General features: G+C 54.5%; 1 protein-coding gene across 5 annotated transcripts in view; it reads left to right on the forward strand.

Moving 5' to 3' along the window:
• CMIP (c-Maf inducing protein) overlaps nucleotides 1-16,876 on the forward strand; it is a 237,487-nt gene that overhangs the window by 140,466 nt on the left and 80,145 nt on the right. For 4 of the 5 annotated variants that reach the window (XM_022583088.3, XM_022583089.3, XM_089903337.1 and 1 more), the window contains exon 2: nucleotides 5,412-5,537. The exons of the other annotated variant lie outside the window; for it this stretch is intronic. In XM_022583088.3, the coding sequence (XP_022438796.1) occupies nucleotides 5,412-5,537 (126 nt within the window). The remainder of the gene's footprint in view (nucleotides 1-5,411; nucleotides 5,538-16,876) is intronic. 5 annotated transcript variants of the gene reach the window in all.

Below are 16,876 nucleotides of genomic sequence, written 5' to 3' on the forward strand. Positions count from 1 at the left end.
GGTGATGAGACAAACGGGGCTCAGATACTTAATAGGCACTAAAATGGTTGCTCTGAAGATGGGATGGGCATGTTCAGAATGGGTTCAGAATATGGAATGGGCATATGCTGTAACATGTGAAAAAAGGCGAGTTACAGAATTATGTGTACCTGTAAAAAAAAATTACGTATAAAAAATAATCAGGGGCTTCCCTGGTGGCGCAGCGGTTGAGAGTCCGCCTGCCGATGCAGGGGACACGGGTTCGTGCCCAGGTCCGGGAGGATCCCACATGCCGCGGAGCGGCTGGGCCTGTGAACCATGGCCGCTGAGCCTGCGTGTCCGGAGCCTGTGCTCCGCAACGGGAGAGGCCACAACAGTGAGAGGCCCGCGCACTGCAAAAAAAAAAAAAAAAATCAGGAAGGCAGTATACCAAAGCGCTTATGAGAGGCCTTGATAATGATTTTATCTGAAAGATTTCATTCTATTTATCGTCTTCCAACTCATCTTGAACATTCACGCATTGCCTTTCTTAGGTTTGAGTTGTAATTTACATTCAGTAAAATTCACGCTTTTAAGTGTGCAGATCTGTGGATTTTGACAAATGTGTACAGTCAAATCACCACCACCACAGTCGGGACAGAATATTTCCATCACCCCAAAAAGATCCTCCACGCCCCTCCCCCAGGCCCCTTGGTAACCAGTCCCCTCCCCCATCTGCTGGCAACCGCTGGTCTGATTTCAGCCCCTGTAGTTCTTGCTAATTCCAGGACGTCATACAAACGGAATCATACAGTACGTCTTGCACTGCTTTTACATGTAGAAATAACTTTTAATCTGCTTAATGTTCTCTTAAATGCACCTCTTAGAGCTGGATTTCCTAGCTTCCCTCAAGTAGAGAATTTAATTTTTCCTTTTTATTTAACTCAGCCTTTAACCCATGCAGGAATCTCCTCCGATGTAGCTCTGATCATCATGTTCAGATTACCAGGGAATTATCAGTTATCTGTAAAATCATCCCAACGGTGTGAAAGTACCCAGGGTGAAGGAGGTCCTTGGTCAGCTTTAGCTCACACCTGCATCCAAGGAGCAGCGTGGGAGGTGGGGGGGCTTCCAATCCTGATCTGCCCGTTACCCTTGCGAGCCTCAGGGGCGCCCCCTCCGGGCTCTGTCCATGATGATGGCAATAGGATCAACAATAGTGGTAGCAGCAGCAGTTAATTTTTCTTAATAAGCATTTTATGTCAGAACAGTTTGAGATGCAAAGAAAAGCTGCAAAGACAGTACAGAGAGTTCCCATATACCCCACATCCCCTTTCCCCAATGGTTAATATCTTACAATAGCATGAGACATTTGTCACAGCAAATGAACCCGTATTGATATGCTCTTATTGAAGTCCACACTATATTTGATTTCCTTAGTTTCTCCCTAATGTCCTTTTTCTGTCCCAGGATCTCACATGGGCTCACAGTGCGTTTAGTCATCCTGTCTCCGTAGACTTGGCGGGGACAGATGCTCAGACTTTCCTTGTTTCTGATGAGTACAGGTCAGGTATTTTGAGGACTGTCCCTCAACTGGGGTTTGTCTGCTGTTTTTCTCATGGTTAGACTAGAATTATGGCTTTAGAGGAGGAAGATCCCAGAATAAGAAACGTTAGTGTTTCTCACAATTGTTCATTTTATTGAGTTTTTCAGTATGTTCCAGATGCTGTGCTAAGCCCTTAACAAATTGGATTCCCTTTAAGGCTCCTTATACTCTCTTAAGTTCTCATTTTACCATTGGAGGAAATGGGCTCAGAGAGGTGCAGTAACTTACGTAAAGACACACAGTAAGTGGCTCAGACACAGGTCTCATTGATTCTCCAAATTTTGCTTTTAGCCATTACTGCTTCAAACAGCAATGCATCCGCTTTTAAAAAACAGTATGTATTTATTTATACCCGTTTCCCCAAAATGCCCGTGCTGAAACTTTTAGTCAAGGCCACCTTGAGACAGGCTACAGCGGGGTCGAGAAAAAGGCCGGCACAGGTGGTTAGCTGGCCCTCCATCATGTTACATCCCACATGCCGTGGTCATCTGGAAGGTGTTCCCACGGGCTTGGTGGGCACTGGGCGGCACAGGGCCTTTACGTGTCTTCGTCTCCAGGAGGCTGTGGTGGGAAATGGAAGCCTCCAGGCTTTCTGCTCATGTGCCCAAGGTGCAATTCTAAAGGAACGAGGCTGGCCATTTGCTCAGTTTGGATAATCAAATCCACCCCATTGTGGTCACGCTCTATACCGTTGTGGGATTTTTGGAATGGGTTTCTGTATCTCTGTCGTTTGGTGTGATCCAGAGATTTTCTAGATGCCCTAGTGGCTGCGTCCTAGTACGTGTTCTCTGGCTTCTCTGTGCATCAAGGGGTCAGTGGCCTGGGGTTTGGGACCCAACCAGACCTAGAAAAGGGAGAGAGATGGCCGTGGGCCACCAAGGAGAGCTCTTCAGCACATCCGGGCACCCAGGTGCCATTGCTTCCCAAAGGAGAGTTTTTAAAATTTATTAATTTATTTTTAATTTAATATTTGAAACTAGTAACCAAAGCGTCTTCCCAAGTATGTTATGCGTGTGATTGTAAGTAATAACACGGATGGACATTTTTTTATTTAGGAAAGTATTCCTTCATTTGTTAAGGAAATACCAATCACCTCCTAAATGTCAGGCGCGGATTAGGCACAAGAAACGGAGCAGGTAAAAATTCTCGCCCTCGTGGTGCTGATACACCAGCAGGGGAGACAGTCAGCAAGAAGCGCAAGCATAGTCACCCATCCGCCAGGCCCCTGGTGCCGCTGGTATTCTCAGGACAGAGGCTGAGTCATGTACTGCAGAATACTGAGAACGTGCCAGCGCAGGGCATGTGGAATAGGGCAGAAGGGCCAAGGGGAGCCCACGTGTCTGCCTTTGGGATACAATGATAAGCCACCTTGGTTGGACACAGAGGCTGCCTGGGTTGGTGCCGAGGGGTGGCCCATGCACTGGTGAGAAGGGCTAGATGGACTTGGCTGCCTCATCCCCGCCCTGCCTGGGTGTCAGCAGCGTCATGTCTCATCTGGACCCATGCGGGAGCCTCTAGGCTGTTCCCTGCTTCCGCCACCTCTCTCCATGCAGCAGTCCCAGTGATGCTACGCCCACCCCAAGGGCAACAATCCCCGGAATCCCACTGGGCTTTCCAGTCCCTCCAGGGATGGCCTGCCCATCTCTTCAAGACCGTTCTTTCCCGCCCTCCCTCCCTTTGGCCTTTGCTCCTCCCTGAGCACTCCCAGCTTGTTCCCACCCCTGGGCCTTTGCACAGGCCATGGGCCCCGCGACGCGCTTCCCCTCCGTCTTTCCGCGGCGCTCCAGCTCTCTGCCACCCGTCGCCACACCCTACCTTGATTGTTGGTGCCGCACTTGGCCTCTCTCCAATCGTTTACTTATTTGGGTATTTTGTCTGTTTGCTGTCTCTTAGCCCTGCCGCGCTTCTGTCTTGTTCACTGCTGTATCCCCAGCAGCCAGCACGGGGCCTGGAACGTAACCGGTGCTCAATAAATACCTGTCAGATGAATGAACGAGTGAATGAATGAATGAACAAATCGATGGGTCAATTTACTCTTACTTCCTGAGCGTGGTAACTGATCGCACCAGGGAGATTTGAGGCAGCCTAAGCCCTCAACCTTTTCTCCTCCGCCGCCACGACCACCGTACCTCAGCTTTGGCAGACAGAAATTGAAAATAAAAAACCTCGTGGAGGTCCTCAATCCTCAGGGTAAAATTCACTTGTTGGGCCACCGATTTTAAATCGCTTGTATCACAGCTTAGTGGTCCGGGCAGAGATCCCTGAGTCAGCAGCTGAGTTTAAGCTTGGCCACGCCCCTTCCCGGCTGGGTGACTTTGGGCAAGTCACAGGACCTGCTGAGTGTCAGCTTCCTCACCTGTGCAGTGGGGATGGCTCTTGTGAGGATTAAAGGAGATAGCACTTGCCCTGTGCTTGGGGAGTGCTCGGCCTTTGTCAGAGCGTAGGAGATGTTAGCTGTTACTCTTCTCAGCTGCGTTGCACTCACCTCTGATTCTGCTGAAGTCTGGCTCCCTGGAGCCAGAGTGACAAGGACACTGCTGGTTCCCGGTGGCCAGCGCATCCCCCTGGTGCCTAGCGCCTTCTCCCCGTGACAGCGGAACTCACTCAGCCGTGAGTGGCTGTGAATTTCTCTTGCCCCACCCTTACCCCAGCACTGGCCGAGGATCGCCCTTATCATTCTCCCTTTCAGCACAGATGATGGGGCCCTTGCCACGTACCAGGCACTGGGGAGAGAGAGCAGGGACCAAGACAGACACTGGCCTGACCTCACGGAGCTGCAGCCTGGCTAAGGAGGCAGACAGCAAACAGATAACGCATAGGTCCACAGTAATTAAAATGGGTATGGTCGAGACTTCCCTGGTGGTCCAGTGGCTCAGGCTCCGTGCTTCCACTGCAGGGGGCTTGGGTTCGATCCCTGATCGGGAAGCTAACAGCCCACTTGCCTCGCCTCGTGGCCAAAAAACCAAAACATAAAACCGAAGCAATATTGTAACAAATTGAATAAAGACTTTAAAAATAGTCCACATCAAAAAAAAAAAACAACAAACCCCAACAAAGCGGGCGTTGGTAAGCACGTAGGGCACAGGGAGGGATGCGACCAGGTGGGTTACGGGGTCTGGAGAGTAGAAGAGGAGATGCCAGGGGTGGATCGGGGGGACCACAGCCTTTTGGGGACCAAAGAGCAGCCTGAGTTTGCCGTGCTGTCAGCAGGCCTGTGTCTGTGTGTGGGTGCTCGGAAAGGGAGAGAGACGAAGGGGCTGGGGCTGGAGGAGGGTGCGAGACCATTCCTGAGGGGCCCTGTCGGTGGTGGATGGGAGTGTGGCATATGTGGTTGGGCCACTGGGAGCCACTGAAGGCTGCTGAGCAGGGGGGCAGAGGGATCGAGTTTGCCGACTTGGAACACGGCCCCGAGTGCCGAGTGGAGGACACAAATCTGTAGGGGGAGATGAAGCAAGGAGTCCCAAGGGGGTGGGTGGGCTGTGACTACTTTCTGGGCAGGAGAGGGTGGTGCCTTGGACATGGTGAGGGATGGAGGGGTCCAGGCTCCGGCTGTGCTGGGCCCCACAGAAACCCAGAGGAACAATGCACAGGCCTTGCCCTCAAAGGGCCCCCAGTCTGGTCCCAACTCTGCACGTCCCAACACATGGGCGGGTGTCCACCATGGCCCCCCTCCCCTCCAGCTGGATGCTGCCAGCTAGGAAAGATGGAGTCCTTTTGTCCCCAGAGTTGCCAAGTGACTGTACCAGCTCAGTCTGCTTGTTGCTAGAGTGAGGATGTTTTCCAGTGCAGATATCGTGCCTGATCTTGTAACCAATGTATGTCTTCGCTTTTTCTTTTTTTGTTGCAGCCAACTGGGTACATGGAAAACTCAGTCTCCTACAGCGCCATAGAAGATGTTCAGCTGCTGTCCTGGGAGAATGCCCCGAAGTACTGTTTACAGCTTACAATTCCTGGGGGAACTGTCCTACTGCAGGTAGGATAAATAAACATGAACAAGCAGTTTCTGCTCCATCCCCACTCACTTGCCCTCCTCTTACCCCTTGGAGGGAGACAGCCAACTATTAAGAGGAAAGGTTGTTTAACTTAGGATGTTTTTCTCCTCCAAGTACAAGAAAGGTGTAAATTGGGGCTCACTGTGGGAGACGAAGGAGTGCGTGCAGATGGAGCTCCTACTGCGTACCTGCCACCATCTAGGAGCTTTCCGTGTTGTGTTTTTATTGCTCTTAACAAAGCCAAAAAATAGGTTTTCTGATCTTCACTTTATAGATGAGGAAACTGAGGTTTTCTGATCTCCATTTTACAGATGAGGAAACTGAGGCACACAGGCACAGGCTTTAAAAGGCTGTAGAAAGCACGTAAGCAACAGATGCTACCTTTTGCTGTACTTCGAGTGGGGAGGTTTCTTACTTCTCATTGATCTCAGTCTTTTGAGACTCTGATGGAAATATGAGCCATCTCCTTGGAAAAGGGTGCATTTTGTGTGTATTGATCAAGACTGTTGGTTGGATATGATGCAAACATTATTCAAATGACCTGAAGCAGAGCTTCCCTGGTGGTGCAGTGGTTGAGAGTCTGCCTGTCGATGGAGGGGACACGGGTTCATGCCCCAGTCTGGGAAGATCCCACGTGCCGCGGAGCGGCTGGGCCCTTGAGCCATGGCCGCTGAGCCTGCGCATCTGTAGCCTGTGCTCCGCAACGGGAGAGGCCACAACAGTGAGAGGCCCGTGTACTGCAAAAAAAAAAAAAAAAAAGACCTGAAGCAAAAAGAGAATTTGATGCTGTAACTGTATTAAAGTAACTGGAAGTCTAAGAGAGGACTTCAGGCATAGCTGGACCCAGGAGTCAAATGCTATCATTAATATTCAGTCTCTCTCTATCTCCTGGCTTTGCTTCTGTGTGCTGGTTCATTATCAGGCAGAGGCTCTCCATGTGGTGGGAAAGATGGACTTCTGGCAGCCTCAAACTACATTCTTGGAGCTTGTAATTCTTAAAAAATGTGAGAACGCATTTTTCTTTCAGTATCTTTCTATAAAATCTCATGGAAGATTCTGATTGGCCGTGCTATCGTCCGATTCACCCCAGGGGATGCCCTGCCCTGGGTTACATGCCCACCTTTATACTGGCAGCTGTGTACTCTGATAGCCCTACCAGGACCTCATGGGAAGGGAGAGGTGGGTCCATCAAGAAAGGAATTGTGGCAGAAATAATAACATGGCTGCTGCAGTACATGCATGTGACATGTTCTGTATCATTTCAGGGAGTGCCACCCCACTTTCCAACAGGGACCCCAAGTCAGAGACTCCTTGTCCCGAGAGAATGTACTCTCTCACCATTGGGAGGATGGTCTGCCTTGGGCTTTCTTCTAGGAACGTTTTCTAACTCTGTCAGTCCGGGGAGACCTGCTTTGAGCCCAAAGAGATGCCCCCTAAAACTTGTTTGAAAAGTGGCCACTGGATTGTTTTACAACATTGGAGCCAAGAGGCACACAGTTTGGCCTCTGAGGAATGCCGAGCCCCAGAAGCTGCGTGTAACAGCTAAGCGTCCTTTAGGAAAACCCCGTCATTCACTGATGTCTCTTGGAAGACACCAGAGCCACACCTGCCTGTCTGTTTTCTTCTTAAATCTCTCACTCTCTACAGTTTGAATCACGGAGCACTGAGCCTGCCGTCCCATGTGCTAGGGCTGGGGGTGGGGAGGTGAGTCAGCCCCTTGGCCCCATCCTCGAAGAGCTCCTGGGCCCCCCTGGGGAGACAGAGCCATAAACAAATGACTGCAGAGGTAGCAGCTGAAATAGAGGCCTGTCCCCAAGGACTGGGAGCCCAGAGCAGGGAGTGACTCACTGGGCCTAGGGGTACCAAAGAAGGCTCCCCCCGGGATGGTGATATTAGAGCTGGGTGTAGAGGGATGAGTAGGAATGGGCCAGGATGGGGGGGCCACACACTCCGGGCAGAGGGAAAAGGGGGTATGAAGCATGAATGTGGCGGAGGGGGCCTTCGCTGCCGTGGAGAAGAGGGGGAGGTGGATGCAGGGCCTTGCCCATGCGTCCGGAGTTGTTGGGTCGCAGCCAGATCATACAGGTCTTGTTAGCTGAGTGGAGAAGCCACAGTGTCATTCTGAGGGGCAGTAGGGAGTCGCCGTAAGCTCCTAAGAGGTGGTGGCCCAGTAGAGGGATCAGTCTGTTTGCAGGGCAGAGGGCGCTGGATCCGTGAGTGCCACGGGCAGGCAGGACGGAGGGAAACCTTGAGATAGCCCAGCTGGAGGAGGGAGGGCCCCGAGCCCCCAGCTCCCTGGGTGTGATGGTCGCTCCCCTGGTAGAGGCAGCTGGGTGGCCTCATTGCTTTGGGGGCTGGAGGGGCAGCCTACCCCCAAGGAGGACCTGAGCATCACTTGCCCTGGGGACAGGGGGCAGTGTGGCTTGGAGGATGCAGGTCACCGGGCAGCGCCAGAATGTCCCTTTAATCCTGGCGGTGGCCATGGGCCGGCTGTGATGACTCGCCCGGCTGGGGCTGTGTCCCGCGGTGGCCTCACGTCAGAGCTCCCCCTGACGTGTTGACGGTGGGCGGGCGGGCCTGCGGCTGCTCCGCACCCCTGTCTCGCCGGGTCCCTGCTCCAGTGGATGGCACAGCCGTCACAGCCCAGGCACCTGCGGGAGCCAGGGCGGGACTCAGAGCCAGGGCGGGAAGCGCTCGCAGCCTCCGCCCGCCTGTCCCCTCCGCCCCGGGGAGGCCCAGGTGGGTGCAGCCCTGCCCTTGCCGCCTCGGTCTCTCCGTCACTGTCATTTCCATCGCTTCTACCTTCCTTCCTTCTTGTCGTCACCCTCCTCCTCTCCCTCCTGTGATTCATGGGTGGCGTGTGGCCATCTTGTTATGTAAGCAGGTTCGAGTCATCTTGGAGATGGGCTCCAGGCTGGGAGGTCCGTATGGTTATGGGGCAGCCCGGGGTAGGGGTCCCGTGGGGCCCGGGGTGGTGCCCGGAGGTGGCAGGCAGGGCAAACCTCCCATGCTCTTGGGACGGTCAGTAAGATCCTCTGCTTTGGTTTGGTCCTGAGTCCCGTGACAGGAGCCAGAGCAGTGGCGTGACAGAGCAGCCTTCCCTGCTCCAGTGGGGGGCGGGCGGGGGAGGACCGAGAAGCAGCCAGGTGTGCTCGGGGGGTCAAGGCCACACTTCACCTGGGTGCTTCTGGTCAGCAGAGGGTGAAGATGCCGTGAACCGTGCTGTCCCTACATCAGCCACTGGCCACACGGGGTTGTTTGCACTTAAATTTAAGTTAATAAATCAAGAAGGCAGTTTCTCAGTCCCCTAGCCGTGTTCCGAGTGCTCAGGACACACGTGTGGCCCGTGGCCGCTGTTGTGCCGATGGAGAACGTTTCCATCATCACACAAAGGATATGACCCCAGAACTTTTTCATTTTGACCCCATGCTCCGTGCACCGCTCCCGCCATGGGAAATAGCCTGAGAATGCAGGGGGGGTCCGTAGGGTTCCAGCATTCCTGCGTCCCTGAGTAGGGTTCCATCATGCTGCGTGTGGCACAGCCGTTCTCTATGTAGGGGTGATGTCTGGGGGTCACAGGGGTCCTTGCCCTAGCGTGCCCGGTCTCTCTGTCTCGTTCAGGTTCTCGGTATCCACGTATGTCTGTTTCCCTCTGACTCTCTTTGACACTTCTTTCTCCATCTCTCCCCTCCCCTCCCCATCTCTGTCTCTTGATATACCTCGCTCTCTGCTTCTCTTGTAGTTTCTTTTCCTCTGGTGTCTTTCTCCAGGCCTCTCTCTCCACCTGAACCCTTCTCTCTGTGTGTCTGGACTTAACGCTCTCCTCCTCTCTCCCTCCCCTCTCCCGGCCCCTCTCCCCACAACGTCCTTACACAGCTGCTTTATGAGAATTTGACTCGGTACCTCACTCAGACCCCTGGGAACTGACCTGGGGACTGAGTTCAAGGAAGGTTAAGAAACGCTCTCAGGCGGACACGCCTCCCCTGCTCTGCTCAGAGACACCGAGCAACACGCCAGCAGGTCGAGTCACCAGGCAAAGGCGCCAGCCTTCTTCCAGCCTGGGTCCAATCGGTGTGTTTCTGGATGCTTTGTGGTATTTCAGCGTGAGCTCCCTAATATGCCATGTTATTAGAATCCCCGGGTGCAGAAAGGACCTATTTATCTTCCTTCTTCCCTTAATGCCCTTTCGGCTGGCATTTCACCGTGAGGAGTATCTCCACGAGTACATGAACAGTGCCGTGAAAGCATCCTGCGGGGTGCTCGTTGCACGCCTGCGGGGTCGGGGAGCGAGCGGCGATTAAAGAACTGGGTGGCGGCACATCACCTTCCGGGGAATTCTGCCTCCCAGACGGGTTTCCACTCATTGATGAGAAGCGGACAGAGGCCACTGTTCGGAAAAACAAGCTTTTGGGTGGGACAAGAGCAAGGGGGCCTGCCCGCCCCCCCTTTCCCACGAGCTTCTGCTGCTGCTGCTTTCTGGAACGGCTTCCAAGACCCGCTCTTCTCCCTGACATTCCCGAAAGCCCCTCAGGAGGCCAGGCAACTGTTGATCCCAAACGCTGGCAGCCGGGGCAGGGGCAGGGACAGGGCGGGTGCCCTTCTTACTGGAAGCCAGAGAGAAAGACCTTTCCGGCCTGAAAAGCACGTGCTGTTTTTTCCCAAAGAAGTTGGGCCGGGGAAGGCGAACCTGGGAACGCTCACCCACCCACGGTGCACCCTTGGCTGTTTATCTCACCTCTCGAGACAATACAACAATGAGGGAGAACTTGGCAACTTTCGAAGAGGAAATTAGGCAGAATTTGCCTGGAACGAGGCCCTTTCGGTATTCGAAAGCTTTATCACCAGGAGAGGTCGGCGCCTGCCCGAGCAGGCCTGCCTGCTTCCAGGGGTCTTTCCCAGCCTTGGATCCGGGCTCCGCTGAGTGACCCTCAGGACTCAGAGGTGGGCCCTGTGTCCCGTGGGGCCGGGTCATTCAGGCTCAGCCCTTCACACGTCAGTGTGGTGACTCGGCGGAAACTCACTCTGTCCCTCAGGCTGGGCACAGCCCAGTGCGCTCTCCATTCCCCTGGAAGGCACTTAGAGATGCCTGTGCTGGGATTCCGGACGTCCCTCAGCAGCCCCTATCCTTCTTCGAAACTAGACAAGCCAAAGGAAGGAGCAGGATGAACCCATCCCCTCTGGGATGTCGCATCCTCTCTGGTCCCGTCATCGAGAGGGGACGCAGCTGTGAGGATGCGCAGGTCGCCTCCCCTCTTCTGGAGGAAACTTCTGGCCTACCCTCTTGTTGGCAATGCGGGGCCTCCTGGTGATTGGAGCCTTCCCTTTCATCAGCACGGCGCTTTCAGATTCCCCAGCCCGGTTCCTGGGAGCCCAGCTGCAGAGAGAGCAGGCTGTGGGCTCAGACCAGCCAGAGGCCCAGCCCAGCTCTACCATGCTCTCTCTACCTTTGTAACCTTGGGCAGCAGGATAACCTCTCTGGGCCTGCAATTTATCTGGAAACCGGACCCATAATACCTGTCTCCTTGGGTGCTGTGAGTATCAGCGATATTACATGTAAAATCCTTAAGCACTACGCCTGGTGCTCAGCAGGTGTTCAGGAAAAGACTGCCTTGATTATTTCTAGAGCCCTCGTCAAATATGACATGAGGAAGAGAGGGTATCGAGGCTGGACAGTTCTTTTGAAGTTTACTGCACATGAAATGTTCTTCAGTGAACAGAATGGGTATACCGATGCTTCATCCAGCCAGCCATCTATTCACCTACCCATCCATTTATCCATCAGTCCGTTCACCCATCTGTCCATCCACCTATCCATTTATCCATGTATCCATCCAGTCATTCATTCATTCATTCATTCAACAAGTCAGCCAAACTTTCATTTAACAAACATTTATCTGAGTTTTACGGACACAGTGTTGAATAAGTCAGACAGGGTCCCCGACCTCACAGGGCCCACAGGCTAGACAGGAAGAAAAACAGCGAGACAAGCGATCACAGGGCAGCGCGACCTGTTCAATGAGGCGTCATCACCTGACGTGGTCAAGGGTGGCGAGGGGGAAGGCACCACTCAGACAGGCATTCCAGAGAATTGACATTTCAGGTGAGACACGAAAGGTAAACAGTTCAGCAGGCATTGAGGGAGGGGGTGAAGGGAGAGCATTCCTCGTGGGTTGTACACACTGTGTGAAAGCCAGACTGAAACAAAGCAAGCCAGGTTATGCAAGGTTATGCTGCAGTGACAAGCAGCCCGAATTCTAAGTGGCTTCAAACAGCAAAGGATTATTTCTCACTCCTGCTGCATGTCCATCATGGGTCTGCTGGGAGCACGCTCCACCTGCAGTCTTTCTGGTCAGCAGGGCAGGGGGAAGGGACCTCCTCAGTCGTGCGCTGGCTCGTCAAGGCTTCCACCGGAAGTGACACAAGTCCCATGGCTGTGCATTCCTACCTCGTGCCCGAAGGAGAGCTGGAGACGTTAGGGGAGGACACGGACGAGACCACAGCAAGTCTGGGTCTTGGTTTCCTCATCAGAAACAAGGCTGGAGAGGAAAAGGTTGGGTCAGAGTCGGGTCCTTACCCTTTGGTCCGTGGTGTGTTCTGAAACTGCTTGCACAATTGTGTGTGTGTGTGGGGGTTGTACACATGTGCATGTTACTTGGGTGTGAGTCCACAGCTTGTGTCAGGCTCTCAAAGGGTTTCAGGTTCCCATAAACCCCCAAAAGACCCAGTAGCCCTGGTCTGGGTGATCCTTGAAATCCCTTTGAGCCTCTGAATCAAAGAGCCGTTTGTTACAGTGGACGAACACGGCCAAGGCCTCTGTCTTCCTCCAAAGTGCAGCGAGCCTGCAGCGGAAGAGGGGACTGTGGCCGCCTCCCCTCCCAGTGGAGTTGGAAGGAATGAGCCCGTGGGTGGACGGGAGACATTGGGTGTCTCTGCCTCCCAGGGAAGGTGGCTCGGGAAGCTGGGTGGCGTCACCCTTCCCCAGCAGGCTTCTTGTGCTTTGCCTCGCCTGAAATCAATTCACTCAGCGGACTCTTGAACACCAGGCTCACTGCCGAGGCAGCACTTAACCCCACTGGATCCTGCCTCCTTTCCTAATCCTGTGGGCGGGACAGATAACCGGCAGGGGGCGTGGGCAGGGTAAGGGCTCTAAGAGCTGGGAAGCAGGGGAGGGAGCGTGGACCTGGCCAGGGCCTCGGGGAGGGCAAGGGGTTTCAAAAGCAGAGAAAAGTGGGTGAGTGCCCTCGAAGAACGGTGGGCATGGGGGCGATGGTGTGGTCAGGGCAGGGCTGGGTCGGACTCCTGCGCGGGCCGCAGGGCCCTCCACCTGCTCTGAGACTCGATTTCCTCATCTGTGAGATGGGAGTTTGCACGCACTCTCCCACATGAGCAAAGACTTGGAAAACGCAGGTTGTCCTGCCTGAAAGGTTAGGCTGAGAGGGGAGATGACAAAGGGCAGGTGAGATGGTGGTTCATGTCCCTGAAGAAATTCTCCTCCCCTCCAGACAGCGAGACGGCTGTGAAAGGCGTGGCTCACAGACCCAAGTGAGACCAGGACAAGGCTGGACCGGACACGGGGCAGGAGAGGAAATCTCTGGAGCTGTCCCTGCTCAGCAGCGAGCTGGGCACATTGAATGAGCTCTGGGCAGGGCCAGAACCATCTGGCGTGTGAGCCCTGGGACCTGGCGGTGCCAGGAGGGCTCACAGTGTAACTGGGAGAAGCTGTGTCTCTGGGAGCTGGCTGGCTCCTTCTGGAGAGACAGCTGCAGGGAAAAACGGATCCGGCGGGGCCGTGGGGATCCATCAGGACTCTAAGACGCAAGCAGCAGAGGTGGACTCAGGCTATCGCGAGCGGGAAGGGAAATATACTAGAAGGACTGGCGGGATCCTGGAGAGCAGGCTTAGAAAGTAGACTGGAGCCGAGGCCGGTGTGGGAGCCGTGTCCCAGCCCAGTAACCATCTTTAAAGGAAGACACAGCCCTTGCTTCATAATGAATTGTCAGCCCCCCACCCCCCCATCTTGACATCACTTGCTCGAGACCCAGAGTCCCAGCAGGAGCTTCTGATTGCCCAGTCAGATCACCTGCTCACACATGGCCAAGGGAGGGGCCAGGAGGCCCATTTAAAGATCTTTAGTCCCCTGCTGGCCTAGCCCTTAGGTTAGCGTTCTGGGCTTTCACTGCCGTGGCCCAGGTTCAATCCCTGGTCGGGGAACTGAGATCCCACAAGCCGCGTGGCATGGCCAAAAAAAAAAAAAAAAAAAAAGATCTTTAACAGGGACTCACACTGGAGAGGCCCCAGAATGGGAAGGGCTGGGCCTGGTTGTGGGGAAGACTGGTCTGTGTTGGACTGGATTGCCGAGGCAGAGAAAGGAGTCAGCATCCGCCACTTAATACCATTGCCCTCCTGTTTCTTGCATTGTTTGTTTGTGTTCATTCGTTCTTGTGCAACCAGCCCTGATGGTACTACTGGCCACGCTAATCAGAGTGAGGGAGTTGGAAATGAGACCCTGCCCTCAGGGAGTTTACAGTCCTCTCGTTCATTCATTTGTTCATTCCTTCAGCAGGTCTCTCTTGGGCACCTCATGCCCCAGGCCCTGGGGAATACAGTGATGGTCACACGGGGGTCACACACGGGTCACTCGTGTTGGCAGAGCAGCACGGTGGGTTGGCCAATGGGCGCAGAAGAGGGAGAACATGGGTCTCCTTCCCCCGCTCCTTCTCCACTTCCCTCTCCTCTGCTGTCTCCTCTCTCTTCCTTTGTGTCTTCTCTCGGTCTTACAGTCCAGCCAGTGACACCTTGTGGGCACTGTCTGGGCCCCCCGTGGACCCTCAGAACCAATGCAGTGATCCATGTCAGCACTAAACCAACCTGGCCATGCCTCCTGTATTCATTTTCTACTGCTACCATGGCAAATTACCACAATTTACCACAAAAACAACACAGATTTGTTATCTGACTATTCTGAAGGGCCGAATCCAACACAGGTCCCACTGGGCTAAAATCAAGGTATGCGCAGGGCTGGTTCCTTCTGAAACTCTAGGGAAGAATCCACTTCCTTGCCATTTCCAGCTTCTAGAGGCCGCCTACATCCCTGGGCTCATGGCCACATCATTCCAACCTCTACTTCCCTCTCTGACTCTCTGACCTCCTGCCTGTCTGTTATATAGACCCTTGTGATGACATTGGCTCACCCAGAGATTCCAGAATCATCTCCCCGTCTCGGGGTTCTTCACTTAATGACATGTGCAAAGTCCCTTTGCACCTAAAGTAACGCATTCCCAGGGTATTAGGACATGGACAGTCTTTGGAGGTCCCTCATTCAACCTACCATACCTCCCCTCTCTCTGGCTACGTCGGTGTGTTAAAAAGCAGACAGATGGTTGCGGACCAGAAGCATGCTGCAGCCAGCTCATACCGGCTTGTACCAGCACCCAAGAGTCGATCGGGGTCAGCTCTTCTCAGCTCTGGTCCAGGGACGGCCCCTGGTAGCGTGGAACCGGCCAAGTGCCATCATTCACGGAAGTCCCCACGCACACTGTGACCGGGGCTTTTTATCCAGGAGAGCCTGTTGTGACGCATTTATCAGCACAGCGCTGGCCGTGCTGCTGCCGGATCCCTGCTGTTGGTAGTGTTTGCACATGCCTGGCGCCGCGCTGAGTAAGCATTTTACATGGATTATCTCATCATTTGGTATCTGCACCGCTACTCCTGAGTGTGGGATGTATTTTGTCACCCTAATGAACAAGAATTGTCCTGAGAGCACAGCTAGGTCAGCACTGACAGGAGGTGACCCAGGCACGGACCCTCCAGAGGGGGGCTTCTGGTCCCCGTGGTGGACTCCCCTTCAGCCTCTGCTGCCCCTGTCAGGTGTCACGGGCTCTGCACCATCAGGGAACTTGCTCCAGGTCACACCAGGGCAGAACGGGGGCTTGAACCCGGGTCTGCTGGAGACTCAGCTGCTGCAGATGTTCCTGCGTCACACGGAGGGTGTCCCCCAGCCGGCTCCCCACGCGGGGCAGAAAGACAAACTCACCTTGCCTCCGGGTGCTGGAGTGGATCTGTTCAGGGTTTGGAATGAGTCTCCGAGCTTTGCTCACGGGAGCCTGATTCCCGGCTGCACAGGCCACTGAACTGGTTCATTCGTTCTGGCCCAGAGATTTGCCCAAACTCTGCCCTGGGCGAGCTGCTGACATTTCGTCGATGATTTGGCGGGAGTGGGGGGAGGTAATCTGCAAGACCTGGATCTCCTTGAATGAGGGTGACCCCAAGTTGCACACGCTGTGCGTGCGTGCACGTGTACACCTGTGTGGCTCAGGAAAAGAAGATGGGCATTCCTGCTTGGGGCGAGGCTCCGGCCCTGTCAGAGCCCCTTGCCCATCAGGGTCACGGCGACTTGAAACAGGGAGCTGCGGGGTCAGGCAGGGAACAGACGCTGCATTTCTGCCTTGGGGGTGGCCAGCAGCAAACTTGAAACGCCGTCACACTGTGGTTTCAGCATGAGTCAGACCGCCGGTTCAGGCCCTGCCCCACACCTACTGCCTGTGAGCCCGCGGGAGAGTTTAACCTCCCGAGCCTCAGGTTCCTCATCTGTACCATAGGGATAATGGTGCTGACAGTGCCAGCTTCCCAGCACTGACTGACGAGGACTGGATGAGCCAGTCCACGCGTGGGGCTTAGTGCTCCGTCTAGGGCCTGTCAGACGTGCCGTAAATACTGCTTTTGCCATCAGCAAATCTGCTAGAACCGGGGGTGAGAGCGGCGTGAGGCTGAGCGGCCCGAAGTCTCTGAACTGGTGTGGAGTGGATCAGGGAAGGCCTGGCTCCCTGCGCGGTGCCTTTGAAATGTAGTTGTGCCCGAGGTCAAGGCTGGGTGCTCTCTACCACGGCTTTCTGCATTTGGCAGGAGGTGCAGTGGTGAAACCCGCAGGCTTGGAAGCCGTGCTCTGGGTTTAAGTGCGGTCAGTTGACGTGAGAGCTCGGGCTCTCAGTTTTTCCCTTTGTGAAACAGACGCAGTGTTGCCCACCTCGTAGGGCTGTCGTGAGGGCTGATGACAGATTACGTGGACAACAAAGGCCCGGTGCCCGGAGCAGGGCTCGGGGAGCGCCCAGGCAGCTACACTGTCATCATCACCTCCCCACACGCCTCTCCCCACGCACCCTGGCCCCTCCTGACCCCAGATGAGTTGGCCTATGTGTACAGGTTAAGCTCTTCCAGGCACCAGTGTCTAGCCAGCAGAATAAGCGCCCGGTGGCAGCAATGTCTATTTCAGACAAGTCCCCCAGGTGACCGCTTCCGGCCTGGTTTTACACACGAGGGGTTC

The sequence above is a fragment of the Delphinapterus leucas genome, chromosome 20 (genome assembly GCF_059928025.1).
Source record: "Delphinapterus leucas isolate spDelLeu-1000000601 "Yukka" chromosome 20, BTC_Dleu_Yukka2, whole genome shotgun sequence".
Taxonomy (NCBI): Eukaryota; Metazoa; Chordata; class Mammalia; order Artiodactyla; family Monodontidae; genus Delphinapterus; species Delphinapterus leucas.